Source organism: Dermacentor variabilis, unplaced genomic scaffold (genome assembly GCF_050947875.1).
Source record: "Dermacentor variabilis isolate Ectoservices unplaced genomic scaffold, ASM5094787v1 scaffold_12, whole genome shotgun sequence".
Classification (NCBI taxonomy): domain Eukaryota; kingdom Metazoa; phylum Arthropoda; class Arachnida; order Ixodida; family Ixodidae; genus Dermacentor; species Dermacentor variabilis.
The window spans coordinates 12226307-12251496 of record NW_027460280.1 but is presented as its reverse complement, the minus strand read 5'-3'; the positions used below and the strand labels follow the sequence as shown (position 1 = coordinate 12251496).

The 25190-nt window shown below is 42.8% G+C and overlaps 1 protein-coding gene across 3 annotated transcripts in view; it reads left to right on the top strand.

Annotated features, from left to right (window-relative positions):
- The window catches only part of SMC3 (structural maintenance of chromosomes 3), a 463962-nt gene that overhangs the window by 388799 nt on the left and 49973 nt on the right, over positions 1-25190 (top strand). Inside the window, exons 27-28 of one of the 3 annotated variants that reach the window (XM_075676311.1) lie at positions 12157-12321; positions 13279-13303. The exons of 1 other annotated variant lie outside the window; for it this stretch is intronic. In XM_075676311.1, the coding sequence (XP_075532426.1) occupies positions 12157-12321; positions 13279-13281 (168 nt within the window). In that variant the 3' untranslated portion in view covers positions 13282-13303. Of the gene's footprint in view, positions 1-12156; positions 12322-13278; positions 13304-25190 lie in introns of those variants that run through there. One more of the 3 variants, XM_075676309.1, reaches the window with a different exon arrangement.

The window sequence follows — 25190 nt, the reverse complement described above, 5'->3', positions numbered from 1 at the left end:
AACAGTATTTTGTGCCAAAGTGCACAAAAATTAGCGACTGCACATTGTGCATTACACGTGTGGCTGCAGTGTTCCACAGACGTGCATAATGCGCATGACTAAAGCAGCTTCATAAATTGAACTTCACGTTATCTGTACATCACCAACCGATAATTCGGGCTCGATAGGAACCGCCTAAAAGTTTGAATAATGAGGAGTTGGAAGTATCCATATTCTCCAGAAAACAAGTGATTTTATTCCACGAGTGGCTAAAAAAGTGCCATATTCTCAGATGACCACTTTCAAGGTGCATTCACATTTGTGGGGTTTCGTGTCACTAGCGTCAGATGCACCCATGTCTGCATTCTGAGTGCCTGAGTGACAGCATTCTTGGCACTGTGCCATGAATGCTCTCGTCCGTCGATGTGTTTGGTGCTAGTCGCGAAAGTGAAAGTATCCCTGAAATGGATTGTCCAAAAATAAAGCTGAAGTTTGTCAGTGTGTTCCTGTGCAAACGTACGCTTGCCTACGATCTGTTCAGTTCATATCGCTGTCATTATCGTGCTTTCGCCTCAGGTGGACAAAAGTACAATCAATGCATGCACCGAATCTTCAACCTTTGGCACCATAACAGCATCGCGATGTTATAGTGATACCTTTTGTTGTGCCACTCCTTTTTGTGCTTTGTCAGTGGTAAGAGCAGCGCTCTGCTTGCGTTATCAATGGTATCAGCCAGCTGTGAACGGTGGATGATAAGGGCAGCATCTATATAATTGAGCAGCATGCATTGCTACAATATAGCAGTCCAGAAGTCAACTGCTCTATCATAGCCGAATAGTGGTGGAGTTTCAACCAACACTCACTGTCCTCGTTGGCACTGACATGGATGGTGGAGTCGGCGCGACCGTGTCGCTATTTAAGACGTCAATAAACAAACGCTGGAAGTGCAGAGCCCACACCGCAGGACTCGCGAATGGCTTGCCCTATGGTTTGGGCGTGGTCGGTGCTGGATTAATTAGGCTTCGCTGGTTCCGGTTTCCTGGAGGTGTGGGCAACATCGCTGACCCCCATGCTGCGGGGATGCCAGCGATGTGTGAAAGCCAAAATATAGCTGTTTCTGCTCAATTCGGCGGTCAGATTAGCATGCAGTCGTGTAGGCCGAGTTCGAATTGCAGAGTGGCGTACCTTAAAATGTCTGAAATTTCGGTCTTACTTATACATTATATTTATGGGCCAGTGATGGTGCCTCGTAGTAGTCCGAATAATTAAGCTTGTTTGAATTACTGTTGTCCAAGTAATCGGTTGATGCCAGTTGGGAACCAGCCAGTTGCTGAACAGAGGCTTTACAAGGAAAAGCAGACCATTGAAAAGTGCCTGGTGTCATCTAAAGGAATGCTTGAGCATTACGAAGGGCTGATCAAAGCTGGGCTGACTCAGAAGAGCATTGATGACATTGAGTCTGGCTGATGCTAGAGCCTTGCTGAAAATGTGGCAAAGCTAGCAGCTGTGAGTGAGAAACTCATAAGATTTTGTAAAAACCAACATATTGCCATTTTGCTACAAACGCAGTCCTGCGCCAAACTGTGCCAAACATAGAAAATTGACCTAAATTGTGCCAATCTGCGCCAGAACAGCTTCGGAATGTGTGCTTCGGCAGTTGCCGTGAACAGCGAGCAGATTCATTCTCTGAAGAAAAGTGCAGCCATTCACCTTCTGCACACCGCGCGACGGTGCCTCTCACACAGTTTCTCGTAATTTTCGCGCTTGTAACACTGAACTCTTCAGCACTTCCGGCACTCTTGGCTGTCGTTGCTGCTGTTGGAACAGCTAAGGCAGCTGTATTTAAGTGTACTATTGCAGTACGGTTGAGTGGGCCGAGCGGCGCTCCCTAGCTGAGGCGCAAGACAACGAAAAGTAGGCTGAGGACGCTTTGAGCAAACTAGACATTTGGGAAGCACGGGTTCAGTGGACGGACGTCTTTGCCCCCAGGGCTGCTATAACATAGAACTTGCCTATATGGGCGAGGCCTAAGCCATTTTGACCTATCACGAAAGGCTAACGGTGGATGTGGAATAAAAAGGCATAGTTTCGCCTGATAGAAAATTAGTGCACAAAGTGCACTAATTCGGCCAAATCGGGCCAAGTCGACTAATCGGCCGAGAAAGAAGCCTGAAATCGCAGCTGTATCTGGATTCACAGGAGATGCAAAAAACGCGTCACACGCTCAATCGAAATGAGGAAACCCTCCCCCCGTCATACATGCCCTGCTTACGTCACGTTCTGAAGTGTACATAAGCTTCCATGAACCTTCCATCATCCCGTTTTGAAAAAGGCTTCCGTAGCGAAGCCGAAACGTCTTTTAGATTGATTCATTTTTTAGCACTTCTGTTGGTCGGTGACCATCGTTTTATTACTTCATGCTTCATCCCAACTAGACGGGCTTCTGTTGAACCCTCAATTTCAGCAAATTATAGACAGCTGTACGATGTAAGGATAGTAGATTTATCAGCTGTATGAACCTGTAAAGATTCGCTTACTAACTAAATTAACAAGCATGGTTTCACATGCACACATACAAACGTAAACACATCTCACTCGATGAGTGAGCACACTCGCTGTCAAAACGCTCATGTGAGGAAGAGCAGCAGCAGCAACGAGCGAATTCACCTTTGCGCTGCTTCTCGCTTCAGTGCAAACTAAGTTGCAAGAACACAGCGCACATGAAGCTATGAGCGCCCGGCGCACCTAGCGCTTTCAAGATAGGACCTGCACGGCAGCACCACACGCAGCAGCCGTCTAAGTTGAACACGCACCCCCCCCCCCCCCCCTTCTGCCCCTGCGAAGACGAAGACGGCGGAAGATGCGAGATTGAGTCGTGTTCGTCGGCTCACCCTCGCATGCTTTCACTCGCACGTACGGCGCTCAGTGACGATGCTATCGCCCTTGAACTTTATACAGAACATTATGGCGATGGGGGCAGAAACGCGCCTGGAGTGTCCATGTTATGGCTATCGCAATAAAAACAGATTGGAATGGGTTTTCGTTATACGAGCCTAGGGTCCATGCAGCTCTCTGGGTCTGTGGTGGTATACAGTAATACCTCGTTAACTTGATGTAGTAAAAACCAGAAAATTTTTTTAGATAAGCAAAGTAGCGGAAATTGCAGTGAAAACAGGGTGTCTACCAACTGGGAAAATTGGGAATTCTCAGGGAATTTGAATAGTCTGAAAATACTCAGGGAAAACTCAGGGAATTTGTGCTTCTATCAGGGAAAAATAGCTGTAATTTTATTCAAAGGGAATGAAGTTCATGGTAATGCTGGCTCAAGTAACAGAGAGGAATAGTAACGAATTGTCTTTGATGGCGTGTTGCCCGATGGATGACTTGCCAGTGTACACTCAACGACCGACTTTCCGGATGCCCGATCATTCGGATGGCTTCGGAGTACCGCAGCGTACCCCACAGAGGGAAATGCATAAGAACGTCTTAAATTTCACAGGCAAGAACACTTCACCACTCGACCGCAGGTCTGAAAGGGCATTAATGAAAGCCACAACCGCCACCATTTTGATTATGTTGCCACTTCGAAGCAGTGTGCTCTCACACGCAGACCCGCTGGCAGCCGAAGCCATCATTACGGCAACGCTAAGCCTGGCTGCTTTGACATTCGCTTTTAAGCGTCTTGCTGTTCTGTGCTGTGTTTTTCATTGAAAGCATTTGCTGCTGTCAGCAATAGCACCGTCTTCGCCTTTGTGGTCCTTGCGATTCGCTTGCTGGTACGGCATACCTTATTTTCTTGTAGTGCAAGCTGAACAACAAGGGAAACAGGAAGGCACATCTGACACACACAGCGCTGTGTGTGTCAGATGTGCCTTTCTGTTGTCCTTGACCAAAACAAGAACAAGGTGAAAGCAAGAGCCAACGTTTCGTCAAGTCGACTTGCCTTCTTCAAGGCCTTGAAGAAGACAAGTCCACTTGTCGATACATTGGCTCCTGCTTTCACTTTGTTCTTGTTTTGCTCATCGTCTTGGAATTTCTGTCTCCTGACTTCCTCCTGTTTTCTCTGCATTTCTGTTGTCCCTGTTGTTCAGCTTGCTCTACAACAAAATAAGATATCCCGAAAGTCAGCTTCACCTCAATAAAACAATGTTACTTGGTGAAGCATACGTGAATGTATTGCAGTGAAGCATAAGCGTGGGAATGGGCAATTGCCACTCGACACAGTATGTATTCCTTAATTATACACGCGTGCACCCGCCATATCATGTCACAGTACAACCACCGATATGCCTAATAAGTTTACTGGCAAGCCTTCGGAGCTTTTTTGGATGTGCCTGTGACAATGTGAGACCTTAAAGGCAGTAAAAGACATGCATTCATTTTTGTAGAACTGCCCGGTTTTTCGGTCGTTTTCACAACCGATAGAGTCTGAAAAAACGGACGTTGACTGTACAACTGACCCAAAGAATGCTTCAAATGGTCCGTGGAGCAGAAGCACGGTGGAAGGAGGACGAGAACAGAAAGAACCTATGCATTGCGGAATGACTGGGATGCGACTTTACAATTTCTATTAGGTGCAGCAGGGCATGGCACTTGCGTAGGTGCCGGACGTTTGCGCGCAGGCACTAGTAAAAGCGGGTGTGAGAGGGAAAATGCGGGGGCTTTTGCTCCTTGAATATATGACTCTGCCTAGGCACTACAGAGGAGAAGATCCTTAGCGCGTTTTATGTGTTTGTCCCTAGGCGTGCCAGTATTGCAGAGTGTGGGGTCGAGTTTGTTTACGCTCGGACGCTGGCTGCTGGTGCAGTAAAACAGGTGAAAACACCGCAGGTGTTTGCATGACGAATACATGTTTTTTGTGATTGTTACCACCAATTAAAAATTTACAGGTACTATTACCAAAATTTTCATGCACTAGATGGTTTCAGTATCGGGGTAATCTGCTTCAAAATTCAGCTTAAGATGTTTTAAGGCAGTTGCAGAACAGCTCTTATATTGGTTTATTCTGTGTTCCTCTGTGGTTTCGAAGTGTGCTGCCTGCTCCATTATTACACCAACATTCAGATTGGCTTGCTCCAAATTGTTTCAAAATGAAATTTTATCTGCATAAGGTTGCTCTGAAATGAAATTTAATCTGCTCTAAACTGCTCCAAAGCTCAGTTTCACTTGTTCTAAAATTGCTCCAGAGTGACTCTAGGCAGTCCCACACATTGAGCAGTTTCACTCAATTTGAAGTAAATTAATTACAGCAAGCTTGGTGAACAGGTTCATTGTCTTCATTTAAATTAAAGGGATACTGAAATTTAGATTTCCCTTTTTTTTGTATTTAGAGGCAGAGCAGCATTATTTTACAGCAAGCAAATACATCCTGGAATGATATCAATTTTAAGTTTTTATCAGCTTAGGCATTTATTAGCTCCAAAGGGCTGCGAAATCTGTATTTCAATGCCCCAAAATTATGATTTTGCTGCTCCAAGAATTGCTGCAAATGTCAGTTCGTCAGTGAAACCATTGCTAATGCAATTATAAAGAAACACATTCGTGAGCATCTATTGTTGTTTGCGAAATCTTTAAAACAGCGTAGACGTCGCATTGGAAAATTAGAGAACACAACAGAAGCTTCTGTTTCTTCACTGCTGCTGTAATTTAAAAATTATTTTGCAGTTGGCCTAAGCATAAATTTTGCTTAGTTTTATTGAGCAAGTGCTTGGAACACTGTAGGCTAGTTTCAACGATACCTCCGGTCTATGTTTTATATTTCCAGAATCCCGTTTCTGCCAAATATTGTCAGATCTGACAAATTTTTGAAGTTTACTCGTCATTTCAAAGCATGCATGGCAATTTTGGCACAAGAATTTCAATGGAAATGTTTTACAGTGTGTTAAAAAAACTGTCAGATTTATTTTTTATAGGCATGGTAGTGAAGGACTTATGAGGACTTCTTTGGTGCAGCATGAAAATGCTGTGTTCGTACACCTCCTTGAAATACTTGAAAAGCTTTTAATTGGGAAAAAGAAATTCAGACGCCTTAAAACTCCTTGAAACTAAGCATACTTAAATTCCTTGAGCACTATAATTGGGGCAACTTTCACAGTAAAAAACTTCATATAGGTTCTATGACACTGATACTGTTTAGCTGAAAACAATTTATGATGCGTTAGCATTAGGAGTGGAAGAAAGTGTGTGTGTGAAGTATGGGAAGCCAGTCACATATTAGAGAGGGGATGGGAGTGCTTAGAAGAGCGCGTGCGCGTGTGTCGGCGTGTGTGCGTGCATGCATGCATAGTTATTTAAAGAAGGGAATTGCGCTAAAAAAGACACGGACGAGTAAGGACATGGACTCGTCCGTGTCTTTTTTAGCGCAATTCCCTTCTTTAAGTATGTACGACCGACTTGCCCAACAACGTGCTCTCATGCTTAGTTAATTCATCATCATCATTATCAGCCTGGTTATGCCCACTGCAGGGCAAAGGCCTCTCCCATACTTCTTCAACTACCCCGGTCATGTACTAATTGCGGCCATGTTGTCCCTGCAAAATTCTTAAGTTCATCCGCCCACCTAACTTTCTGCCGCCCCCTGCTACGCTTCCCTTCCCTTGGAATCCAGTCCGTAACCCTTAATGACCGTTGGTTATCTTCCCTCCTCATACATGTCCTGCCCATGCCCCCCATTTCTTTTTCTTGATTTCAACTAAGATGTGATTAACCCGCGTTTGTTCCCTCACCCAATCTGCTCTTTTATCTCTTAACGTTACACCTATCATTCTTCTTTCAATAGCTCGTTGCGTCGTCCTCAATTTAAGTAGAACCCTTTTCGTAAGCCTCCAGGTTTCTGCCCCGTACGTGAGTACTGGTAAGACACAGCTGGGTTATACACTTTTCTCTTGAGGGATAATGGCAACCTGCTGTTCATGATCTGAGAATGCCTGCCAATCGCACCCCAGCCCATTCTTATTCTTCTGATTATTTCAGTCTCATGATCTGGATCTGCAGTCACTACCTGTCCTAAGTAGATGTATTCCCTTACCACTTCCAGTGCCTCGCTACCTATCGTAAACTGCTGTTCTCTTCCGAGACTGTTAAACATTACTTTAGTTTTCTGCAGATTAATTTTTAGACCAACCCTTCGGCTTTGCCTCTCCAGGTCAGTGAGCATGCATTGCAGTTGGTCCTCTGAGTTACTAAGCAAGGCAATATCATCAGTGAACCATAAGTTACTAAGGTATTTTCCATTAACTCTTATCCCCAATTCTTCCTAATCCAGGTCTCTGAATACCTCCTGTAAACACGCTGTGAATAGCATTGGAGAGATCGTATCTCCCTGCCTAACGCCTTTCTTTATTGGGCATAGTTGGCATAGTTTATTAGCATAGTTAATTGGTTATCGGTAAAAATGGACTAGATCATGTCGTAATGAAGGCAGAGATTGAAAATGGCAAGTTTCTGGAAATTTTGCTGATCCGATGGGACCCAAATGCGAAAACAATGTATTGGAATCTGTGACGTCACATTGACACACCAGCGCTGGGGTTTTGGTACGAAATTCAAAAAATTTTACTTTGACGTTCATTTTCTCTTGTAATATTCAACCAATTATATGAAATAACAAACGTACAGTTTTCAAAGAATATTTAATCACTCTGAATTAATTTTGCCCTCTTAACAGACGCATTGCTACCAGAACCAGTATGCAGATGTTCTCACAACAAATGCATGCCAGCGACCGAAATTTCACATTTTGTGTTGAGTCTTTTTAAAACTTAACTTTCGGCACCGTCAATGCATAACGCTGACTGAAATTTCAGCCGCCACACTGAATCTTTCTTGATTTTGCAGATGTGTGCACGTGGAACATAGCACTCGCTGGTGTCCAACTCTTGGTGGCAGAGGAGGTTACGTTAGGAGAGGGACGTGAAAGCTTCACTGTGCCAATCTCAGTGCCTTAGACCTGCATCTTTTTCCCCGGTTTTGTTAGTGCTGCACAGGCACTGTGAAGAGATACTTATTGGCACAGCATCAAACGGCTACTTTAATCTTTAATTGTAGACTTGAAATTCACATTTTTTATATATATATTTGTTTTTTGGACTGCCCGATTATTCATAAATATTTTATGACTATTTCTTTGTAAGAAAAACGTGTTGGCGACTACTTATTTGAAAGTAAGGTCAAACTTCTGTCATTAAAATCTCGGTGATACGATCATACTTGATACGAATTTCAGGATGATAACAAATTTTTCAAAAGTCCTGCACAAGTCCATTAGCTTTCAGTATGCTAATAATAATGTTGTAAACTGCTTTTCACGCCATAGCTGATGATACAAACAATCAATCCAAAGCACACCGTTTACATTCCTGTAGCCAGAAATGCAAGGGACTCCCTCAAAAGAGAGAGAGAGGGCTTTCGCTTTGTGCAGTACCATACAACTTAGCGGTCATTTTCAAACACCTTGCAACTTAATCAGGAGTCAGCAATCACACACAACTGAGTCTTGCTGTCAACAACTTGCAGAGTGTTGCTGTGTCAGCACCACCCGAAGCCTGATTTTCTTCTTGATTTCGAAGACAACAGACTAAAAAAGTGAAATTTTCTCATATTTTGTTGTGTATTTCTTTGAATTATTCTGACACGAGGTAAAGGAATGTCCTAGAATTGCAAGGGAAAAAATATGACATTTTGAGCAAGTTGGCCCCTCTTACCTTCTCCATTTTTTTAAACGTTTTTAGGTGATATGAATTTCGGGTAATACCAATTTTTGTGCCATACTGGGAGACTTGTATCATCGAAATTCTACTGTAGCAAAATTTCAATATGATGAAGTATAAAGTGTCGATTTTACCAACTTGGTTTTATTGAGGTTTAACTGAGCCTCATTGTTCCACTTTCTGAAGAGTGCACATTACAGTAAATTGTGATATGCTTTACCCAGTATAACCAAGTTGTTTAAATCTGCCAGATAATTACATGGAGCATATTTTTTGCAATAATGAAATTGGAGCATGTTAGTGCATAAAGTAGTGTGACTAGTGGGAATCTTAAGCCAGCACATTTTTTAAGTGTCCATCCCCTAAATATGCCAAAAGGTATGCATTTCACTTTGTGCCAGAATAAATGAGACAAGCTTCTTGGGAGGTGGAGTTCATAGGACATGATGAGTGGGTGAGCAAGGAATGTTCTCGCCTTGTTCAACCATGGTTGATCACTGCATGCCGTCATATTGAAGGTCAGGGTTTCTTATAAATGTTGTACTAAGAAATTATTTTTGTACATTTTGATAATTAACAGCAACATACACTGTAATGTAAATAACTTAAGGCCAGTATAGCTTTGTTAATCCTTAACTGTGGTGCACCTACCTCTTCGAGTAGTTCACAAATTCAATCACTCTGTGTAAACAGTCGCTTGCTCTGCCAGGGCATGGAGAATGCTGTTCAGTTGACCAATTTTCTCAGAAATACGTACCGCACAACTTTTTATTTATTTATATTATATATAGGGAACTGGGCAACAATAAGGATTGTATTGTAAAAGAAATTTGACGCACAAAATTGTATTGCACAGAAAGGAGTATGTTGCGTTAGCAACAATGTGTATTTGGCAGAATTGCTAGAAAAGGTTTATTTGTATGTAATCATCAGAAAAATACATTATATTGTTACATGAACAACCAGTTTATCTTGCTTTTTGGGCAAAGCTATGCTTCACGCTTCAAGCAGTTACTTGTAGAATTCCAGAAAATGTTCATCGCTGCTACTTACGAAGCACCTGGTTGTGCATGCAGAAAAGTATGCTAGTTTGTGTGATAATGTTCTTGTGTTTATTGCAAAGGCAACTTCCACACTACTGATGTTAACTCATTCCGTGCATCCAGGAAACTTTCACCACTGCCACTCAATGCCCACGCTGGGTCAAGTGACAAGATTATCAAATGTGTGTATCGGAACGAAGCTTGAGAATATTGAGAAATATCTCTGATCTCTTGCAATTTCTCGAGGTGGACACAGTACTTGAAGGGTTCCTTTTCTTCATTTGGGTAGCTTCTCCACTAATTCATTGCTTGGTTGTCTTTTTTTTTTTCTTTTTAGTTGATTTCTTCTAGCCTTACACAGTGATGTAGCAAGGTTGATCTTGAGCTCTGCCAGGGGGTGGAGCTTATATGTCGGAGGTTTCATCATGGCTTTTCACTGTGATTTCTCTGATACATACACACATCAACTCCATGTCTCAACGAATCACAGTTCCAAAAAACAGGAACATACTCGGGGTCATACTCGATCCCATACATATCTTTGGTGTTTCGTGCCCATAGAGGTTCTTAAAAACGATTTCACCTATTCTGTGATAAGAAAAGAAAACCCGGTGCACTTTGTTGGATTTTTGCAGCATAGCAACTTTGTGCCAAACAAATTATTGTAGAGTAATAAAGCTGATTGGTGTCTCAATGAAAAATCGATTGGTGATGCAATGAAAAATGCATAAGCATAGAAATATCATTTTTTTTCTTTTTCTGGTGCACTAGTGAAGTGTCTGCCATGCTTTTCTTACTGCTTTGTCACTAGGGCAGCACATAATGGCGCAATATTCGAAGCTAGGTTATGGAAAGGCAACGTCCAGAAAAAGCTCCAAATGTTGTTACCCGGTGTTCTTGTGGCTATTTCTTTTTATGTTGTGAATAAGCAACATTGTGCAGCAAAGGGTTAAAAGGAGAGAGCCACCACAATTGAAAAAATTTTGTAATTTACCACTAAAATTTTGCAGCTTCCTTAGTATGTATTCTAACAAACATGTCCCTCTTTGGCTCCACTTACTGGTCGTACAAGCGTTAGTGATTAATTTCTTTGTTATTCTTTTGTATTTAGTCATCTGTGTTTAGAAAGGTTTAACAACTGCTCCTTGCGTAAGGATTTACAAGTGTTTAATTACTTTGTGTTCATTTGTTTACATATGCATAGTGCGTGCCGATGGACGCGCCACTGGTGGTGGCCATGCTAGTACCCTTGGGAAAGGAGGGAACCTTCCACCATAGTTTTTTGCATTGTTGCTCGTGCTTCTCCGATTCACGCTTTTGGAGCAAAATTAGCAAAGCGCACCACATGTGTGTGGCCGCCAAAGCTTCAAGGCCTGTCAAAGAAGAATTGTTCTGTGGTGAGGTGCTCAAGTACCTGCACAAGCTTGCCAGCAACACGGTAGTAATCAATTCCCACGAGGCCTCCTGAGCGGGACCGTCATCTGCTACTGCATCCCAAGCGTGCTTTCTCAAGCGCCCGCTAGGAGGCTTTCAATGGCACAGGCGGTGCAGCACATGTATATGCCGCAAAGACTCTGCGATTGTTTTGGCAGGAAACATTTGTATATGCTGTATGTTGCTATTCGTTCTCACTAGGTGTCAACACGCCACTTGTGCGCTTTGTAATTTTAGGCTTTTCTGAAAGCTCCCAACTGTTTTTGTTCCAGTGTTGAAGCTTGGGTGAGTCCATGATGTCCAGAGTACACACTAAGAAAAGGAGGGACAGGTCAAGAATGCGCCAGTCTTTCTTTAAGTGTGTGTGCACTGGGATCAAAGGGAACTGTTCTACTGTGCGAGTGGCTTTGCGAAAACTGACATTGTACTCCAAAAAGTGCCTCAGTCTGCAAACCCACAATGCAACCGCATCTTCGAAAAACTTGCCTTGGTGTACTTGCCGAAAATTACACAGGGAAGGATATTATTGAAAGCTTTTCTTAGTATGTGTAGGTGTGGCTTTGTAGTTAAACAGCTTCTTTGCCACCATACATTTAAAGAACAATATGTATCTAAAGTTGGGGTGGCCTTGTTACCTGTCATACTTTACTAGCAATTACTAGCATTTTTTTCCCTTTAAAGAAGCACTTTACACTAGATTTATTACAGTAATGTTGTACATTTGAGCAAGTACAAAATAAGTATCATGATTGGGTGACCCAAAGTAAAAAAAACTGTCAGAGAGACACCCCAATGTATTATATAAATAATGTTAAATTTTAACAAGCAGGATTTAGTTGCTTACAGACATTATACATAATTTAAACAGAACAGTTTATACAGGGAAGAATAGGACTGTAAAGAAAAAGAAATTAGCAATATTAGATATATATTTGACTTTAGGCGATGGCTAAATGAGCAAAGCATAATAATGACCAGCTTGCTCTCTCTAGTCCATCCAGGAGCTGATGAATGCTCTGGAGATGCGCAAGTATGAAGCCATCCAGCTGACGTTCAAGCAAGTGTCCAAGTTCTTCAGTGAAGTGTTTAAGAAGCTTGTACCCCAAGGACATGCCACACTCATGATGAAGACTGACAATGAGGATGGCACTGCTCAGGTGATTTAATTTTCTCAGCCTAAACGGGCCCTGCAAACCTGTTTAGGCATGGTGAGCAGACAGGCTTAACTATACAATGCTGTCATGCCAAACAGAAAGCCTGCATTCAAAAGCCTACCCACTCTTTCTGTCATCTTTCAGAAATATTGCCATGTTTCATGTACATTCTACATTCTTAGAAATGACGATACTTTTTGGCTAGATTTTTCAAAACTAAGCAGTGCTTTTGGTAGAAGCAAATGCGCACATCACTTTGATAAGCTGGTTGTGCCACCTGGTGTGGCAGAAGACCTCTGCAATGATACTATGTACAACCTTTGAATTGAGGTTACTCTCTGCCCTCATTGACTCTTTGACTACCTTAAATTGCTGATAACTCTGCCCATTAAAAAAAAAAAAGACATCTTTTTGATGGTGCAACTGAGCTGAAATTTTTCCAACGCTTTGGAAAAAGAACAATAACCTCGTAGTGCACATTTTAGGTAATGGTAACATTTACTGCGGCATCACGTTTATTTTCTGTGTTGGTTGCGGCAGCGTGCATAAAGAAATGCAGATTTGTACTTGGTGTTTAGTGCATACTACTGTTTCGTGTGTAGCTATGCTGCATTCCCACCAGGTACGTGTTAACAAGATTTCACTGTACCACCTTCAAGAAAACAGTGCACCTTGAATCCCTTGTTGCCTATGCCACTATGTTCATATTTGCATGCAAAAAGAAAGGCAAGCTTAGAGAAAAGAAAGACAAGCTTAGAGAAATATACCACATCATTGATGATATGCTTGAATTGGACGAAAGTGTGTTTACCGATTTCGAGGATGGCACAGAATGAAACATTGAAAGCTCTGGAGATGACTATACTGGTGGTACATTCGACTGGTCGCTCTTGTGCTCCAGCTCGGAGCAGACAAATCTTGGAGCCACCCTTAGTTTGAGCTGGAGGAACTTGCTTTCAGTGAAACGCTGTGCCGTTTTGAGAGTCATCGGCTTCAGAAACAAGTGAGAGGGCGTCGTTTCCGCCTATCCTCCTCCTCCTTCACTGCCAGATCAAAACTCAACATGACATACGTAGTTGACGGATCACCTCCTGCCGGAACAGTGCACGGTTGCTTCTTCTACCCCTGTAAATGGTAAGTCAAACTACATCTGAAAATTAAGTTTTCGTTAATGCCCAACAAAGCTGAAATGAGCACCAGGACTTCACTGACGAGCCTGGGGTGGCACTTTGTGCACCTTGGCAGAAAGTTTCAGTGGGCACGAGATGCTTTTTCTAGCTATTGGTACATAAAGCCAGTAGTTGCAAGGAGAGTTCTGTAGTTTTTACTTGTTATAAATGAATTTCACTTCTGCATATTCAGCCAAACTGAGAAGATGAGATTGCATCAGTATAAAGATTACCACGTGCTCAATTTTTTTCAACGCATCTCACCGAGTGCTTCATTGCCAGCGAAAATAATAGTGTATTTTCAGACATCTCAAGAAATAAACGCATTGCAAAAACTAAGGTGCATTCACACCAATGAATGACAGATTGTGCGATTGGATGCGACTGGCGCTTAAGAAGTGGGTCACAATGGCAAGCGCAATCTGCTTGTCGCCAGACCGAAATTTCTCATGATTGGTGCCATTCACAGCAGCTCGCATAAGTCACGCCATTGTCGCACAAAGTAAGGCACATACAGACGTCCTGTTTGTGTGCCGCCGATTAGTTCAGTAGCGTGGCATTGCGCGTAAAAGGCAAAAGGAGGAATGTGGTTATAGACATGGAGCATGTAACCGTGCTCCTTCTTTTGCCTGTGTCCTTTACGCGCATTTCTACACATTCATAATGAAAAACCAACAAGCCCAAGTGGAAACTTAATTGGTTCAGTAGGTTTGCGACTGCAGTGGCATGACTGAAAAATTAAGCAGCTAACAACTGACCCAAAACGGTCGCTTTTCGACCAAAGTGACCATTTGCGATTGTTTGTTTTGGCACCAATTTGGTCGTGCGACCTCTGATAGTCGCCAGTGTTGATGAGCCTTTAAACATCATGTAGCTTTATGCTTTCTTGAGACCTTTAGAGGTTTGGTGGTAATCTCTGCACCCTTTTAACAGGCTCAGCTGCAAGCAGAGACAGCAACATGAATTATGAAAGTGCTGAGGGAGAGGAAGTCACTGCTGCATCTAATGGTATGTATAAGAACACTAAAAATCTGTGCCTTTTAATTTCCTATGACTTCACTCCATGTACAAACCTTGTTACTATCAAGCTCTGCTTTCTGGCACAAAAATGCTTTTATAAACAAAATTTAAAATTGCACCATGTCTCAAAGTGGTTTAACAGTCACATTAGACTTATTTTAATAGTGTTGATAGCAGGGCGAATTGGTACAGATGCATTGATACGAATTGCATGACAGCTTAGGACAAGAAAGAAAACAAATGAGCACAGACTACCGAGTTTATTGAAAAAAATAAATAAATAAAAAGTCGTTCTATAGTGTACAGTCAGAGTATCAATAAACTCTGCTCTTAGTCTGTTTTCTTTATTACCTTGTAGCCTGTCTTGTTGCACAGTTTGCATCAAGACTTAGTTTGCCTCGTGCAGTGAAGGTATTTAACCCTCAAGACCAAAGGAACTAGAGCAGAAGCAATCTTTAACAAATTCCGGAATGTTGGGAAGAAGTGCAACTACTTCAGCATAAAAAGCACAAAGAATCACTTCTTATGTTAGCAAAAGCACCAAGAATAGTATAAACCCAAGCCATCTGCTAACAAGGAACTAACAAAGTATGGTTAGTGCAATAGCTGATACTCGTTCTGTTAATGTTTGTGTAACAGCATTGTTATCAGTTTAACAGTCTTAAAGATAATTTTGGCAAAGCACTGCTGTAACTTAAGGAAATGAGTGAATTACCATTCCAAGATGGATAACATAATCTCCTTTTCATTTATTGACAGAGCCCGGGAGCGATAGCGAGACAAAGGTGCTCCTAGATTACCTTGCAAGGTACACACCCCAAGTCTGGCCCTTGAAGCACTTCAAGACAAAGAAATTCATGTACGAGCAAATTGTTCAAAATATCTTCCAAGTGTTAAATATACAGCACATAAGAGTGCAGTGTGAGACTACATTGTTGACTGTGGCAAAAAGAAAGAGGAACGATGACAAGAACAGCAAAATATCTGGCAGTGTGTGATTTCTCACTTCCCATTGCCAACAGCTTCAAGTCAGAGGTGCTTAGAGGTGTGTCAAATGTGACTTGCAAGAACTGTGCTGCACCCTTTGGCACACCTTCATCCACTGGAAGAGAAAGCATCTATGTGAGAGCCACCCCAAGCTACAACAAGGGAGTCAACTGAGGGTCCACAGGAGCATTCATGGGAAATGGACTGCAATGCATCCTTCATGAGGCCCCAGGAGGAAGAAATGTGCAGAACAGTGATCGTAGGAGGCACACAACTATCATTGTTTAAAACGTGGGGACAGTAGGAGAAGATGATCAGAACAGGGAGGAAGAGTGTGAACGGCAAAGAAAGTTGGATATGTTGGGAGGTGCTGTTGAGACTGACATCCAGAGGCTGATTTGTTTTCATGTCACAGATTAACCAACCAATTTCATGGGATGGCTGAGGCCTTCTGTAGAAGCATCTGGTGCATTTTGTCAACGCAGAACTGAAAGATCTTGATGTGAAAATAGTAGTCATTGAGCAATAGAAAACAATACCTTTAATTACATGTTCTGAAATTCAGGTTTTTGGAGTTCTGGCAGCCAGATGGCAGCTAGCTAGTTCCGGTCTCGATGGGAAATCACGCGAGCTGGAATCTCAAAACATTGCTCATTTGCAAATGCAGGGTGATCAATTCTAAGTTTTCCAGGATTTTTAAATATCACCTGTAGCAGACAACATAATTATTGTCCTTGTGCCAGATTATTCATGGAGGAACCGAATATTCAACTAATTAATGAAAATTGACTAATCTACTTTTAAATAATTACTTTACAGCACCTATTGCAATTTACGAGTTGCAATTGCTGAGTTCTAGAATGACACCAGTTCAGAAATATGACTTGCCGTAAAAATGCACTGTTGTCCCACTGACTTTTTTAACAACACTCTTTTAGGCCTTGAAGCACAAAAGTAAGTGGAACGCCCATGGGTTCCGTCCCACACTTTGGGAAATAATTAAACGGAAAATCGGACATCCACCCGTTCGTAGCAATTGCTACTTAGGGAAATTATACCTCGGCAATGGTGTCATCCTGGAGATTGATTTCAAATGGATACGTCTTTCAAACTCACTGGCTACAATTAGTAAATAGCAATATGTACCGTAATGTAATTAATGAGGCAGTTAAGCAGTGAATTTCTATTGATTTGTTGAGTATGTGTTCTGATTTCTTGTGTTAGTAATGTCCACCTCTTCGTATAATCCAGCTCAAGGACAAGAATTATACGATCTCACAAGGCTATTTCTTAAAATACCAGAAAAATTTTAAAATGTAACCGTGTATGTTATGTTTGCTGAAGAGCTGAAACAGTATTCTCATGTGATTGCATTCAGGAATGCGATATCTATCGCGAGATCTCATGCAACTCGGCACAGGATGCATGCAGTGCCAAGCTCACCATCTTTGAACAGCACAGCAAACCCTGTCCAATACGTCTGGTGCCATAGCACGAAATCTTGCCAAAATGATCGTATCCCCTAAAGCAATCGCTCGAGGATACCTGCTCACAGCGATCACGTCACCCACCGGCGTTGATGAGTTGGTTTGTTTTGGCTGCCTCTCGTCTGGCCCCCGATGGAGTGTGGCTGCAGCTCACATGGCAAGAACAGTGTCAGTCATAATTGCGTGCGATAATTGAAGATACGCGGTAACCGGCTGTCCATTTCACAATCGGCGCATTCTATTCAAATTGATGACTTAGTTTCAACACATCATGGTTTTGACGCCGTGCATGTGACCCTCTTCGCTAACTGCAGAAAAATAATACCACCACATAAACAAGAGAGGTATGACAACGAATACCACTCGAGAAAAAACCCAAAAGGCGTGTGTGGGAACGAGCATCCACAAGGCAAGACGCTGATAGCGTGCATGAGTGAATCGCACAGTGTTGAACGAGGTGTGACACAGCAAATAAGAGCCAACAGCCTCAAGTATACGCTGCCTCATATCTCACAAGGTGGAATGGGCTTTAGGATATAAGGCCAAAAATAATGAAAACCGAAGGTCACTGTCACCAGTTCACTGAGCAAGGTAAAAGTCCTCAAGCGGCCGCGTTCCAATCCAGCAAAGGTGGTGGCGAGCGCTGATTCCTTCTTTTTGTCGCTTGCTAGCCAGAGAGCTGCCAGACCGAAATTTTAAGTACCGACTGTTGGGCGTGTTGGTAGTCCATATTTAAAGAATAATGGTGCAAACGAATAGGGACGAGATAGAAAAACGCAGACGAGCACAAACTAGCAACCACAAAAATCACAATAATACAATAATCACTATAAACCATTGTTGACAGTCTGCACACGTCGTTTTTTTTCGATCTCGTCCCATTTCGTTTGTGTCATTCTTCCTTGAGTACCAAAATTATCCTGGTTGGTCTGGCAGCCCACGAATAGCCAGAGCCGTCCAGCCTGACAAAAACAAAGTCGCAGTGTGCTGCATGGTGGGCAGAGTAACCCGAGAGAAGTCACCCACGTTGGCTCTGGCTGCCTACCTGTGTAGCCAGGTGCAGAAAATGCTGTTTTGAGGTCTGTGCAATACATAAAAGGTTTTGGAAAAAAAAAAAGTCCCTTTGTGTCAGCAGCTCAGAATCCACATATATGCTCAACCACTTTTTTTTTTTTCTTTTTATTTCACCCTGCTGGTGCAGTGTTGCCTCATGCGTTTCGGTACCTGCTGTGTTCATTGAAGTTCTGCTCATTTGGCTGAGTTGTGCAAAATAATGTCCTGCTCAGCTGTTTCTTCATCGTCCAAAATGCAATTCACGGGTGACTCCAGCAGTCAAGCACAAATTGTGTAAAACTAAGCATGCCACTGTAATTTTGTCTACTGTATGAACAGTTTGAAGCTGTCTAAAACTTTGTTTCAACAGGCTGAAGGCATTTTCAGTGGTCACCTCTGTGGCAGATGGCTTGTCATTACAGACCCTTTTTGTGGAGCAGTTTGCTCTAGAAGAACGAGGATGGCGCTTTTAAAGCTGTTGCCTCAGTGAAAGCGCAGGAATACAAAACCGCCTCTGCACTGCTACTATGTGTTCAGCTGTCGGAAAGCCAACTGGGTGTTAGCTAATGAACTATGCTCCTCTAGCTTCAATATGTGGAATAGTAGAGAGAATATGTGTGTATCTACACCTCTATATATGTATCTTTGCAGCCTACTACAAGTAGGCTGCAAAGATAGTGACTGGCATCTTAAGGAATGTGATCAACCTGTGGGACCGAGGACTGCTGCTTCATAGCGACTGCCTGTGTTGCTAGCCACCCTTCGCAGCGCACAGCTTTTCTCGATAAAAAAATTCACTTTTCACCAGCCTTGTATCGCTAACCTCAAAAAAAGAGGAGACTTCAGCACCGGAACATTGGCAAGAGTAACGCTCGTTACAGTGACAATGGGAGTAGTGCCGTTTGCTGACACAGTAATTTCTTGCACTTTGTCTACATGCATCCACCCCTACTCACACGCAAACTTACGCCCACTATATTATCAGTATATCTACGATAAGTGAAGGTCCACAGAAGGTAAAACGACTAGCATTAATATGTCTTCGCTACAAGCTATTGCAAAGTGCAGAACATCTTTGTTGCAAGCACGCCCGCAGGCTATTTGGCAAAAAATAAACAATCAGATAATGAATGCGCTGAGAAATGTTAATGAGTCAGAAACATTACAAACCACTGCTTCAAAGTGTTTTCCGAATAACAAATATAGAGCAAAACACATTAATCCTGATTTAATTCACAAGTCGAACGTTTGGACAGCCTAGAATACATTTTTAGCACCACGTTTAGTACAAGCACTGTATACACTGCACACACTGTTTGGACAAGGTGCAATAAGCACCAAAAGCGCTCACATGTCCTTTGAAGCTGTGGCCAAAGCTTCGTGTCATCCACCCAATCGCCACCTACAACATCCGTCGAAACGGGTTTGCTGAGCTTCTCCAGGGGCGTCATGCACATCCATTGTAAACACTGAGACGGTGGGACACGTCACCACGTGATCAAACGTGACAGTGCCCACGAGATCACTACGAAAATAGACCCTTTTCATGGCAATCCCATAGGCACTATCATGTCTGATCACATGGTGATGTGGCCATTCCTTGCCTCAACTGCCTCCATTGCCTCAGTGTTTACAATGTATGATGCCAGTGCGGCTTAGCAAACCTCTGTTTTGAGAGAGATCATAGATGGTGACTGGGTGGACAAAACAAAGCTTTGGCCACAGCTTCAGAGAACATTCAAAAGCACTTTCGGAGTTCATTAGGCAATGTCCAAACAGTGCGAACAGCATATATTGTGCTTGTTCTAAAAGCGGGGCCAAATATGTATTCCAAGCTATCCAAACTTTCCACTCATGAATTTAATCGGTATTAGTGTGTTTTGCTCTTCGTTCTTTATTTGGCAAATGTTTTAAGCAGCGGCTTGTCAGATTTTTAACTTCCTCAGGGCGGTCACTGTCTGATTATTTTCTGCCGTATTGGTTGTGGGTGTGCTTACTTCCGATAGATTTGTTCTTGCTGCATGCAAGGCTTGCTATCTTATACCTTGTAATACTTTGTAGCAAAGATGTATTACTGCTAGTAACTCGCTTACTCTTGTGGACTGTCACGAAACATTCAGCTTCAACCATTCGTGCGCTATCGTTGTAGTCCATCATTTATTGTGTGTATATGCTGTGCATATATTCAAGTGGGCGCCTATTCACTCATTGACACGTTGGCGATAGAGTGGGCTAAGTTTTCGTGTCAGTTGGGGTAGATGTGAGTTGATACTGTGCGTGAAACTTACTATGACGGGAAGTGGTGCAACTCCCTTTGTCATTGTTTAATGAGCGGTGCTCACTCTTGCCGAAGTTTTAAGTTTGGAGTTTATTCGTCCTGCCTGCTTACAGGAATGGGAGACCCTGTTCCGGGGCTGAATCTCTTTTTTTGAAGGTTAGCGATACAACGCTGGTGGATGAGCAAATTTCTGTATCCTTAAAGAAAGCCGTATATCTCGAAGTGCCAGTAACACGTACGGACAGTTGCAGCAGCGGTCTGCGAACTTGGCCACACAGATTCATTCCATTCCTTAATATGCCAGTCCCTATTTTTGCAGTCAACTAGTGCACGCATCTTCAATCCACATGATTCAATCCAGCACGATTGGAGCTCAGTGCGTTAGCGAAAACTCGGTTGCATTTCCGACAGCTGGACCGCACAGAAACAAGGGGGAAGTGGTAGTGGTTTTGTATTTGTGTGCTGTCACTGAGGCTACGTGTGGCGCGCCGCCAAAAGCACCATCTCGTTTCTCTAGAACAAACTGCTCTGTGAAAAGGGTCAATAGGTGATCCGCTGTTCATTCACAGCCCCATAATATTTAAAGGGTGTAAATGATGGTGGTTAGGCGGCATCACCTTAAGTGTGATATTTGTAGATGTCGCAAATCTGTGATAGCTGTTCATTGACTGTTAAAAGGTGCAAGACACAAGAATCATGAATCTTGTTTGGTGTTCTAGTAAAAATGTGTTGAAACCTGCCCCTCGAATTACATAGTCCCTGCATGGTTAGAGAAACCTGGTCATGACGGTTGATGCACGTAGACCTAATTTTGTGGTTTGGGCATCTTATGGGTATGCTTGTACCATCAATACAGTCATTCACTGCTGGAAATCCTGCAACCTCGAAAAAAAAAAAAAGCATGTTTATGCTTACATTTTACACCATCCAGAAAGTCAAACCAATGTGCAGTTTATAAAAAAAATTTTTGAAGTGGAACGAAAGAGAATGTCAGTTATGTTTGCAAATTAAAAAGTAACATGTTGCCATGTGCACATAGATTACCATAAGAAAGGAACATGCAAAGGCAAAAAAAAAAAGGTATGTGCTCACAAAGGCTACCGAATACATTGCACAATTCAATTATAAAGGCTAACTATAAGGAGCAAGACCAGCCATGATGAGAACCATATTTTCTCGTGTGACAATGTGAAATGTATGAACTGCTCAGTTGCAGTCTCTAATTTTGTTGCCGTACTCTTGAATGTGTCAGAGGCAAAACCCACCTTCTCAGACTTCTTTGCTTTTGTGTCCCTGATATATCACTTCTGATGCAATACTGCAGAGGAAGCCACGTAGTACCCTATTTTTGCGCATATAACCCGCCACCGCATATTTGTAACGCCCCCAGTAACAACTACTCGGGGAAAAAGAAAAAATATTTTGTGCGTATAATTTGCAAAAATAACTGCATACAACAATGGTCAAATCTTGGCAAAAACAGTTTCCACTGATGGATGCACAACTCATCCACATCGTAAAGCGGAGCAGAAGTGGGGACCACGAAAGAGGGGAGAAGGCAGCTTCAACATGCAGGCGGAGGAGAGGATGGGGTTATATGGGGGGGGGGAGGGGGGGGTATATGGGATGGCGTTAGAGGATGGGTTATTGCTAATAAAGCTATTCAATCGGTAACGTCTGTCAAATATCTAGGACTAACTATCACAAGCAACTTAAAATGGGACAAACATTTGACGAACGTTTCTACAACAGCGTTCAATAAACTTTGCTTTTTGCGCAGGAAACTAAAAGACTCGCCGTCAAGTGTTAAACTCGAGGCATACCGCACTTTGGTTCGACCAGTCCTTGAGTACGCTTCCGCAGTATGGGACCCATACTACGTTAAAGATATCGCACAAGTAGAATGAATTCAGCGCCTCGCTGCCCGATTTATTGTATCTGACTATCGGTCTTCTTCATCTGTTACTGACATGTTGCAGCAACTGAATCTGGAACCCCTCCGTGTACGCCGAAAGATTGCGAGACTAAAAATGCTTTATTTGATATATCAGAACAAAATCAGTCTCCCGCGCGAAACTTATCTTTCCCGCTCACAACACAGGTCTTCTAGAATTAATCACTCGAATGTTATCCGCCCGTACTTTGCGAGGACGAAAATGTTTCAGAAGTCTTCTTTTCCGTTCACAATTGAAGAGTGCAATTGTCTGCCAGCGTCTGTTGTTGATTGTGCAAATGTAGATTCCTTTGTGAAATCTTTGTCATTGCACTTGATGTAACCCTCTCCTGCTAGGGCAGGATTGCTGCCTGCAGTATTTTGAAATAAATAAATAAACAAATCTACGCGATACTGAAACTTTGCATTGCGGAGAACCATGGCTTGAGGCATAGCTTCAAGGCATGGTTCAAGGTGCACTTCAAGGCGAAATTGACATATGAACCACACCCCCACTTTAGTTACATTTTTAGAAATTTGAGTGCGGGTTATACGCGCATAAATATGGTATACTCAGTCTATGATTGAGCTCTGATCTTCGTTTCTTAACATGTTTTTAATAAACTAATTTATCCTATCTTGAAATTATTGCAAATAACAGTTCCTCGTCAGCTACAATACCAGTGCGGTTGTCTTACAGAACAATACTACAAAAAAACACATGGGAGCATAGCAGCACTAAGGTAAAGAATACGAGTTTTACAGAAAATTCTGAATCGTGGATTTACCCACACTTTAAACACCCCGGCCGTGGCGGCCGCATTTTGATAGGGGCGATAGGCAAAAACGCCCATGTACCGTGCATTGGGTGTGCATTAAAGAGCCCCAGGTGGTCAAAATTAACCTGGAGTTAATCCCACTATGGTGTGCCTCATCAGATAGTGGTTTTGGCACATAAAACCCCAGAATTCAATTTTAAACTTTAAAGTGAAATTTGTCTCGCACATGTTAACAAATGGGCTTAATGAAAGTGTACAGTCAGTTGTAGGGTAGGGGATACTTCACATCGAACACTAATAATAGTAGGGTATGCTAGAGTTCGTAGGGGCTGATGTGCAGCTCTATGCACGAAACAAGACACCACGAGTCATGTGCTCCTTTTTTGCACCTGTGTTTGGTTTCGCACTGAGATTTCGATATCGACACTAGCATGGCGCAATCTGTTCCGGTGATCACCTTGCATGCATCCACATCACTTGTTTTTGATGTTACTTCACGATGTAGTTCTTGGAGTACAGCGCACGATCAATTGCAAGCTGAAGGTCCCGCTGTGGTAAGCCCCGTAATAATGTTCATCGCAATATCAGCTTGCTTAATTGGAAGGCCCGCTCGAACACAGCCTCCGTAAGTCAGCAATAAACTCACCATGATGATGGCAAGAATGTGCTCCTCTGGCAACAGATCCACCATGTCGCCAAGATGACCATAACTCCGAGATCGCAAAGCGTTCGATGAGCCTTTAGCATGTCGGCCACGGCAGCTGGTAGCTAGTAGTTCATGCAAAACTGATAACACCTTTTACAATGTACACACTTTCTCCTTTTTATGAGTCCTTACCTCTCAGTCAGTGTATAGCCGTACGGCGTTCTCGATGTCCACAACTTTAGGCACTTCCTTTGTTGAACCGAACAACTGTTTAAACATTTCTCCACAAGAATGGCCGAAATCCTCATCATTTGATCTGCTGCTGCTTTCACTGGGATTCTTCAATTATGTCTCAAACTGTCTGAAAAACATCTGTGGCTTTCATTCTGACTGGCCCTGACAAAAGGGCACATCCCAGACACCTGAATCAGCTGCTGGGGACTGTCCGACGTGGTCCAAGGTTTCACCCGAAAGCACTTTGACCGGAAATCAATCTCTTGGCTGCCATCGTCTGCTCGTACCCAGCCCACCACTTGGCAAATTCATAAGCGTGGGCTCTGAGATACAGCAATCTTAGAGGCCACATTGCCGACACAGCCACAAAGCTTTCATATTAGAATATCACTGTCTGCACAGTTTTTGCTGCACTCTATGTTCTCGTGCCATTTATAACCACTGTAAGCTGGCTCATGGCAAGGGAAATAAGTAAAATTTCTGTACAGACACAAACAAAAGCAGGACCATACCACGTCACCGTTCATGCAAAATACGCATGTGAATATCACACCCATATGTTGGGAAAGCAACTTATTAGGCTAAGAAATAGCAATTAAGGTGTTCATGGTCCTTGAAGGTCATGAGATCTGTCTGCAAGAGGGCTAATCACGCCACTAAATGCGATGTACATCTCGGACAGAGCGCATGTGTGTTTTATCACAAAATGTCATCCTTTACTAAGTGTGCATGTCAAAAAATAAATGCTCGAACTTGACAGCAGATGGGATCAACATGTGAACAACAATTGATGAAGGTCTGATTGTATACCACCCCAGCTACCAGTGTGAAACCGCCACACGTGCCTGCTTCACCAACCCGGAAAGTGAAATCCACCTGTTTACTACACACAGCAATGAGAATGATAGATTTCGCGAAAGACATCAAGAAAAGCAAAACCTGTGCGCCTGATCGCTGTGCTTGTCTCTTTGAAGAACACAAAAACTAAAGCGGCAGCAATTACACGGCTCAGGAAGAGCTCTCTTGATGGTACAGAAGGCAACAATGTAACAGATGCGATAGCTTAGTGCACAGTATTTACCATCTGGAATGCGCAAAGTAGTAGGCAGAAGCACATGGCACCTTTCACAACATGGTGGTAGACACCATGCGCTTCTTTTTCGGACAGCCGTTGTCTGCTAGCTGCTTGCACTGGTGCGAGCAAAAATCTACTGACAGCTCGAAGGGTCCGCAGACAGTGTGTGACTTCCGATGTGTAAAAAACAAATGCGATTATGGCAGCTCTT